At 37.7% G+C, this 9,428-nt stretch overlaps 1 protein-coding gene across 1 annotated transcript in view; it reads left to right on the top strand.

Moving 5' to 3' along the window:
• The first annotated feature begins 7,963 nt into the window (after positions 1-7,963).
• Positions 7,964-9,428, top strand: part of vps41 (VPS41 subunit of HOPS complex) — a 45,420-nt gene continuing 43,955 nt past the window's right edge. Inside the window, exons 1-2 of the mRNA XM_058376216.1 lie at positions 7,964-8,201; positions 8,939-8,977. Of these exons, the coding sequence (XP_058232199.1) occupies positions 8,181-8,201; positions 8,939-8,977 (60 nt within the window). The 5' untranslated portion in view covers positions 7,964-8,180. The remainder of the gene's footprint in view (positions 8,202-8,938; positions 8,978-9,428) is intronic.

The following is a 9,428-nucleotide window of genomic DNA, read 5'->3' as shown; positions in this document are numbered from 1 at the left end:
CTTATGTACATACATTTACCATCTAAATAATACAGATCTTAAGCAAAGTTAACAATTTCTGTGTCATTTTATATTGCATGACCTTGAGAAAGATTTACAATAATCACTGAAATTTAGCGCATTTAATATTTTTATTTAACCAAACACAAGCAATAGCAATATTAAAGCTCAGTATACAGGAGGATAATCTATTAAATGTCAAAAGAGGGTAAAATTCAACATAACCCAAGAAAAATATCCCAGGTGTAAAAACCATATATTGAAAAGAAGCGGCAGGTGAATAATTCATCAACAGCCTAAAGGTAGACTGACCAAAGCCAATGATGTGGTAATCAAGGGAACACTATTCTTCTTCTCATCAATTATTAGTAGTTTGTGGATAATGGATTGATGAAGTGACCCCTACTTCTGCACCTGAGGGCCTTTTCAACTATTTACCCTGCTCTTTTCTGAAGAAAATCACAAAGAAGAAGCATATAGCTATAACAGATGACTGGACATTAACACACTTTACCGCAAAGGCACTTTCTGATGTAGTTCATAAAATAAATGACAAGACTGATAGTGTACACTCTACAAGGCTCAGGTCTGTTCTATGAGATAAGCCTGAGAGTACCGTCTTCCATTTTCCCTCCGATTCTGTCTTGTTTGCCAGTTGTTCTGTGATCTAGTCGCAGTCCAGTCTTTGGCAGAGGTTACAAGTCACAGCCTTCATTGCATTATTGCTCTGTGCTCCCTTGTTATGATGGTATATCTGTACAAAAAAAAATATAGAAATCCTGCCCCTGTTCAGTCACACCACATCAACATAATCACACTGGACGTATTGACAGCCTGTCACAAATGAGCCTTTCCCAAGGCCATCTATTGTAGCAGTCTGTTCCGAATCAAAATTTAAAAATGTCTGAATAAATCTAATCACATGTCCAAGGGTATAAGAACATGTTTCATAAGGAGATAAAAATGACTGTTTTTCCTCAGGCCTATTAGGATTATACAGACTGGAGACTGAATGTTTGGACAAGCCTGATGTACCTTTACCTGAGTATCATGAATCACCTTAATTTTTGAATCCTAACTTCCTTACAACTGCTTAGAGAGTGAGAGAATGCTATACCGCTCTCACCATCTTGGTCTACCTAATAAAACTGCTACTTAATAATCTGACTAATTAGCACATATAACACATTGGCTATAATTTAACATAACAATAAGTATTGCCACGATAGGGTCTGGCATCCACTGTGACCCTTCCAGGATAAAGCACATACTATAGATCAATCATTGCCATATGTGCTACAAAATTCTGTTATGTATAGCATTAGACATCAGTACAGTACGTGTAGTATTATATTTAGTATTATATTTTAATTATATCTGAGTATATGTGTAAATGTTTCCTTATTTTAACAGACAAGCAAGAAAGTAGATGATATAGTATATAAGTAAGTAAATAGTCCTGATCCTGAGTTTTGGTTATTGTTCATGTCCCAGTGCATGTTCTTTTCATGTCCACATAGGTTTTCTCCCAAAACATGTGGATTATCTGAACTGGTTGTGATAATTACCCCTAGCCTCACTCTCACACACAGTGTTCCTGGACTTGGCTGCAGATCCACCATGATAATAACCAGCATTCCATAATAATACACATAGTTTAGGAAAAGGATGTCCAACAAGCTTAAATAGGTATGATAGACAAGTACACATACTTTGAGCCATATAGTAAGGCTTAGATTGACCATCGGGCGATTTGGGAAAGATCCTGGTGACCTGGCCTGGCTGGAAGTAGCTAGAAATACTTGCAGTTCTGACAAGTTTCGGTCTATGTAGTCAAACACAACTGGTTAAAAAAGCATGAATTTGTCTTGCAATGCTATTGGTCATGACTCACCTCATAACCACAATAGCACCAGCTAGCTAGCAAAACCGCAACTTGCTGTATAATAAACATTATTAGACTATACAACTGAACATGTTTTTGTTACAATTCATTCTGAAGGTCACTGGTTCATTTTCAGGAAACATCATTATATAGATGCTCTTTATTAAACAGTAAGCTTTGTCAAGTGCCCATATAGCCTTGGGGTAACTAAACCTATTCACTTCCTTCTCAATAACTAAATATATTTACACCGGTCAGGCATAACCTTATGACCACCTGCCTAATATCGTGTTGGTCCCCCAGGCCTGACCTGTCATGCACTGTATATTCTGACCCCTTCCTATCAGAACTAGCATTAACTTCTTCAGCAATGTGAGCAACAGTAGCTCGTCTGTTGGATTGAATCACATGGCCCAGCCTTCGCTCCTCACGTGCATCAATGAGCCTTGGCCGCCCATGACCCTGTCGCTGGTTCACCACTGTTTCTTCCTTGGACCACTTTTAATAGATACTGACCACTGCAGACCGGGAACACCCCACAAGAGCTGCAGTTTTAGAGATGCTCTGATCCAGTTGTCTAGCCATCACAATTTGGCCCTTGTCAAAGTCTCTCAAATCCTTACACTTGCTCATTTTTCCTGCTTCTAACACATCAACTTTGAGGACAAAATGTTCACTTGCTATACAGAATATAATCAGGCACTCTAGTATGCAGGTTACAAAAGTGAGGAAAATGTCATTGTGCAGCATTGGACTGAACACAATTCAAAGTTTGATGTTCATTCCCCAAGGAACAGTGCAGAAACATCAACGATCCTTCTCAGGTAGATAAGTAATGTGTGGAAATGTACAGTCTGATAGCTGCAAGAAGAAAGGACCTGTAAAAGCGTTCCTTTCAGCACAGAGGCAGGAATAACCTCCCACTCAGTGTGCTCCTCTGTGCAGTGATGGTTGGATAGATAGCTGGGAGTGATTGCTCATGATGGCAGTGAACTTGGACAGGATCATTCTCTATGCCACCATTTCCACTGTGTCCAGCCTGAAATACATGACTGATCCAGCTCACTTAATGATATTGTTGAGTCTGTTGGTGTCCTCTGTTGTGATTCTGCTGCACCAACACACAGCAGCATAAAAGATGCACTTGACACAACAGACTCACAGAATGTTCATAGCAGCTGATCCTGCTCCCTAACAGACCTCAGCCTCTGTGGAGATTAGTTGCCTCTGTTACTTTTTGCACAGTGTTAATATTGCACCCCAGCTTGTCACTCAGGTGAATACCCAAGTACTTGTAGTTCTGTACCATCTTGACGTTCAGACATTCAGTGTTGGCTGGTGCTGAAGCAGATTTCTTTTAAAGGAGCTCTCTGTTGTATTGCTGAAGATATTTGCAGTTACACCACATGACAAAGCTGTTCCTGTACTTCCTCAAGCTCCTGTACTCATTCCACAAGTGATAACGCCTGAGAACTTTCCAATATGGCAGGTTTCAGAGTCATATCTGAAATCAGAGGTATAAAAGGTGAATAGGAAGGAAGCAAGAACAATCCCCTGTGAAGTACCAGTACAGCTTACACTCTGCTCAGACTTACAGTTCTGGAGGCACACAAGTGCTGCGGCCTGCAAGTGAAAGGTTAAGCTAAAGGTATAGAATAGTAGTTATTCTTATAAATGCATGCATTTGTTCTCAAATACATTGAAAAGCTATTGTAATTATAACTGTAGATTATTTTGTCAACTTGGACCTGTAACTCTACAGACTACTATCCATGAAACTCTTTAGGAGATCAGAATTTTAAGCAGTACTCAAACTAGCACATGCACCAACAAACATGTTGTTTAATGTCACTTTTGTCCTAGTCTGATAGACATTCTGATCTGAACAACTGAAGCTTTTGACTACATAATATCATTCTTTAAGTTGCTGCCTCATGATAGGCTGGTCTGATATTTGAATGAATGAGATGTTTCTAATAAACTGGACAGTGAATGTATTTTATACTAGGTGCTTAGTGGCCTCAAATGTGTTGTGGGTGTATAGGATGCTCTGGATGAGTTTGAGACTTCTAGTCTGGATTTTTGGTCCAGTTGCAGTCATGTCTTGAATATACAAAAATCTAGTATTTTTTTACCATAAGATTAAAATAAACCAAATATATAATTATTAAACATATTTCTAGACATTTTATAAGTCATTTAAGTTTAAACTAGTCGTGAAGTCTTGTTCCATTGGCTAATTTTAAGCATTAATGGCAAAAGTATTTGCCCACAGAATAAGAAAATTTCTTTTCAGAATCCCAGAGTACTGTATTAATCTTAGCATGTTATGTTCATTTGAGTGAAGTATTCAGTAAAATATAGGGTCCTTGACTCATTGTGGTTTGAGGTCACAATGAAGTGTCCTTACCCTCTACCACTGGTACCATAAACCACAGAACAGGTGAAAGGAGCCACATACTGCACGAAACAGTGCACACAACTGGATACTCGTTAGTACAGGGGAAGAGTTAAAGATGGCTTTCATTATTAGCACACTGCATTATCTGGACATCCCGAGTTGTTGGTCATGCCATTTGAACTCATTGATCACCGTCACTGTTTCAGGCCTTCATATGACTGAGGTGCTCTGGCAATTCTCGGCACTTGCTTCATCACTTATATAGATGACATCCTGATTTATTCCCAAACAAAAACATATCTCACAGATATATGTGGTTTTGCAAAAGCTCTTGAAGAATATTCAACCAAAAATCTGTTGAATTCTAGGCTATATTCTCACCCCAAGTGGAGTGGAGATGGATCAGAGTAAAATGGAGGCAAGAACCTCCTGACCCCAACCTAAACCTGTCAAGGAGATGTAAAGATTCCCAGGGTTTGCTAACATTTACTGACAGTTCGTTCAGAGCTTCAGCCCCACTAACATCCCTCCTCAAAGGAACCCAGAAACCGTGGATGCCTTTGATGCCCTGAAACTATGGCTTTATAGGCACCCTGAGGTCTCAGATCGCAGTGTTCAATTCTGCCATGAGGTGTGTCAAGGCTATTGTAATAGACTCAATATCACTGTCACTCCTCAGGTTACCATCAGGCTATTGTTCTAAAGACAATTTATAAATAGCAAGATTTAAAAATATATATTTTGTCAATTTTTAACATTCCCACATCACATCTTTTCTTCTTCTATAGAAGTACTTGTTCTCTCCAAATATACTCTGTTAAAAATCTCATACATAACAACTCGTGACAGAAACTGATGAAACTCCTTCTCTAAAAATACCAGTTTAGACTGAGTCATGCTGTTAGCTTCTAAGGGTCTTTAATGTCTCCTCCATGATAAAAATTGCATTAGACAGCAAGAAATGGACCACATCTTTGAGCAGATCAGATTTTTTCTCTCCTACATTTCATTTTTGTACTACACACTGTGGTTAAAACATATTATTGTATAATTACACTGGTCAGCCATAACATTATGAGCAGTGACAGGTAAAGTGAATAACACTGATTATCTCCTCATCATGGCATCTGTTAGGGGGTGGGACATATATGGGGAAGCAAGTGAACATTTTGTCCTCAAAGTTGATGTGTTAGAAGCAGGAAAAATGGCAAGCGTAAGGATTTGAGCAAGTTTGACAAGGATCAGAATAAATGATCAGCTAAATGACTGGATCAGAGCATCTCCAAAACTGCAGTTCTTGTGGGGTGTTCTGGAATCTGAACCTCGCAACTTACAGGACTTAAAGGATCTGCTGCTAACATCTTGGGGCCAGATACCACAGCACACCTTCAGGGATCTAGTGGAGTCCATGTCTCGACAGGTCAAGTCTGTTTTGGCAGCAAAAGGGAACCAAAACAATATTAGGCAGGTGGTCATAATGTTATGCCTTATCAGTGTATAACAGCAGCGCATGAACAAGAGTGTGGTTACTCTGTAAATTAACAGGTCTGTGATTTGGCTGTAGTTTATCAAAACCGTGCAGATATTTAGAATAACTGTATAACTGCAAGTACAATAATGCTTTCTTGCTATCTTCTGCTGTTCATCTGCTGGTTACAATATAAATCACTGACAACCATTATAAACATCCAATTGTGCTTGAGGTTTCATGTTAACAAGAGTCTTGGGTGGACACATGAAGGGGTGGACGGACACGAGGACAAACCAAAAATATAACACCTTCACCACCTAACCCTATCTGCTATCCTATCCTTCCTCTGGTTCAGGTCATGTAACACTGTAGCTAGTGGACATGCTCACACTAGATGCCAGGAGAAAGATTCCACCCTATACAAGTGTTCACACAGTTCACTATTACCCCACATTTGCCAGCACTGTACATTATTATACCACACAGATCACAATTAGCCCAAATGGTTCACTAATGATCCGTGCAGGCCACTATTAGCCCAAATGATTGACTAAAAACCTACACAGTTTATCGTTAGCTTGCACTGTAGACTATTAGCCCATACAGGTCACAATTTGCACACACAGTTCACTGTTTGCCCAAACTGTAAACTATTAGCCACACTGTGCATTATTAGCTCACACTGTGCATTATTAGCTCACACTGTGCATTATTAGCTCACACTGTGCATTATAACTCTCACTGTACATTATTAGGTCACACTGTGCATTATTAGCTCACACTGTACATTATTAGCTCACACAGAACACTATTAGCTCACACTGTACATTATCAGCTCATCTACTTTTTGTCTGAAGTATGACAAAACAATTTACGGCAGTGTCGGGTATTTATAATACTGTTGCTCTAATAGAAATTTTTTTTTCTTTTCTTTTACTAAAAAAAATATAAATAAAAAAAAATACAAAGAAAAAGTAATAGGAGGCTTTCACATTATAAAACCAAAATCCTCTAGCAATGAATACAAATATCTTGCTTTGTCTTAATGTCTCCAGATATCTTACAAAGTCCTCTTAGAAAACCACTTATCGAGGAGGAATTTTGAAATATTTACATTTATGTACGTAACATTTTATCAAAAGCAGCAAATGATTTATTACATAAGATATCTTTTTATTTTTGATTAATAAACCATACTTTATCATTTCCCATGAGGGGATCAGTCTTGCAGGTATTCTCTGTTGTATCCAGCTGAAAGCATCATTCAAAAATGCTTGTACCAAGTTACACTGAAAAAACAAGTGTTAATCTTACATATTTGCCATACATTTCAGTCCCCAATATTAAATCTCATTCTCACCTCATTTCCTACTTTTGCACGGTATATGTAATTCATCATTAATATTAATTGTTATTAATATACTTCTCCAGATTTTTTTAATCAATATTTAAGCTTTCTAAATGATCTGTTTTCTTAGATAACCAAATACCTAAGTATTTAATTTCGTTATTAACTGGAATATTGTACAATGATATATTAGGGTGATCATGAATGGCCAGTAGCTCGCATTCTGTCATATGCAGCCTTAAACCTGAAGCTTTTGAAAAAATCTCTATAGATTGGAGTGCTAAAGGAATTTGTTGTTAATTTCTTAAAAAAAAAAGAGTTGCGTCATCAGCAAAACCACTGATAATAAAATGATTCTGTCCCTAGCTCTGTGTTGTTGTTTCTGTTTTTGTAATTACTTGCTGTATGTTGTTCTTGTAGCACCGGCGTCCTGGAGAAGCGTTGTTTCATTTCACTAAGTACTGCGTCAGCTATATGTGGTTGAAATGACAATAAAAGCTTCTTGATTTGATTTGACTTCACTTTTAATACACTTTAAATGGACTGGATATTATTACTTATCATCTGAAACAAAAGAAATTGATATATAATATCTATATCGATAGATAGATAGATAGATAGATAGATAGATAGATAGATAGATAGATAGATAGATAGAAAATGATGAAGAATACAATTTACCACCTCATTTGCTACTGTAATATGATCTGGATGTACTTGACTATAATGGTTATAATGTGTTGTTGGCAGCAATTTCGCGCATGCGTAGTACAAATCGTGTTCTTTTCAACGCAAAGCCATTTCCTAACGAGGACACGTTAAAACTTCATTTCCCATAATGCTCTTGAGCCTGTTTCCTGTTTTGGTCATGTGACTGTTCTTATGATCAGTCTCAACTGCTCCAGCAATATCGCTGCAGATGAGGAGTTTATCGTTAAATCGCTGTAGTTATACAGACTGCTGCAGTGTCTGAGCTCCACACTGTCATTATTATCATTAGTTAAGTGAAGTGACGCGCTTCTTCGCGGTGTTTTTGGATAAATTACCGGCTGTGGCTAGTTATTAGCAGAGAGCTATGTCGGAAGTGGAGGAGCAGGTAACTGTCTGCATTAGAAAAATAAGATATTTAAACTTATTTACACATCCTAGGGTGTATTTTGTTGAATGTAAATGCACAGTTATTGTAGAGGTCTGGTTTAGAATGTGGAGGTTTGTATTGTTAGCTGTTTGTCTGCGCTGAGTCACAGCGGCATGTTTTACTCAATACTGAATACAGGAAAGGATGCGAATTACTGATTATCTAACCCTGAAATCAATTTAACAATAAGTTCCAGTTAAACTATTTACACAATCCAAACTAAACAATTAAATATGTTTTGTAAGTTATGTAAATTACACTTTTAAACCTCCCCTACACTGGACTATACCATCAGCATTATAACTTCACTAAGTACATTTCTGGACTCCTGCATTGCATATTTATTGTTAAAATGAATACCAAATGCAGGTTTTATACAGGGGAAGATGCGAATTACTGATTATCTAACCCTTATATCAATGTTTACAATCCGTTACAGTTAATCTATTTACACAATTAAAACTAAACAATTGTTAGTTATGTCAAAATTACACCCGTTTAAACCCCCCCACATTGGACTGTACCAACTTCACTAAGTACATTAGTGGACTCCTGCATTGCATATTTATTTAGAAAATTTCCCTGTCGCAAAATATTTTTTGTTTAGGAATTAGTCTTGTAAAACTCACATCCTGTGCAGAAAGGTGTACGCCGCACATAAACGTGTAATACTAAAGGTGTTTCTTATTTTCCAGGGAAAGAGACCTGGTGAGGAGTCCACAGATGACTCAGAGGTAGGATCATGGCTCTCTCTTTATTTAAGCACATTTTTAATTTTTATTTCATATTATTTTTCTCACAAATTAAATAACTTGCATTATAATTGGGTGATCTGTTTCTGTTCATGTCTTCTTGAGAAATTGTTTTAAAGTTAATGAAACCAGGGAGTGTTTAAACCTCTTTTGTCCCAGAAGCATTAAACCAGTAACCACATGTTTCCAGCTGCTCTCATGTATCATCACAGATAACTTAGCTGTATTTTGACAGGAATGCTGACAGCACAGAAAAACACACAGGAAAGATTTTGAAGTGTTGGTAATGTGGTAGGAAGCGTTGCCGCCTTATAGATCCAGGGTCCCTTGTTTGACTACTGTCTCTGCAGTTTTGCTCATGTTCTCACTGTTTGCTTGTGTATCCACTTTCCTTCCTTCACTTCCCAAATGCATGGCTGTAGCTCAGGGATTA

The sequence above is a fragment of the Hemibagrus wyckioides genome, linkage group LG23 (genome assembly GCF_019097595.1).
Source record: "Hemibagrus wyckioides isolate EC202008001 linkage group LG23, SWU_Hwy_1.0, whole genome shotgun sequence".
NCBI classification, from domain to species: domain Eukaryota; kingdom Metazoa; phylum Chordata; class Actinopteri; order Siluriformes; family Bagridae; genus Hemibagrus; species Hemibagrus wyckioides.
Note: the sequence above shows the minus strand (reverse complement) of the source record. Positions and strands in the feature narration are given on the sequence as shown.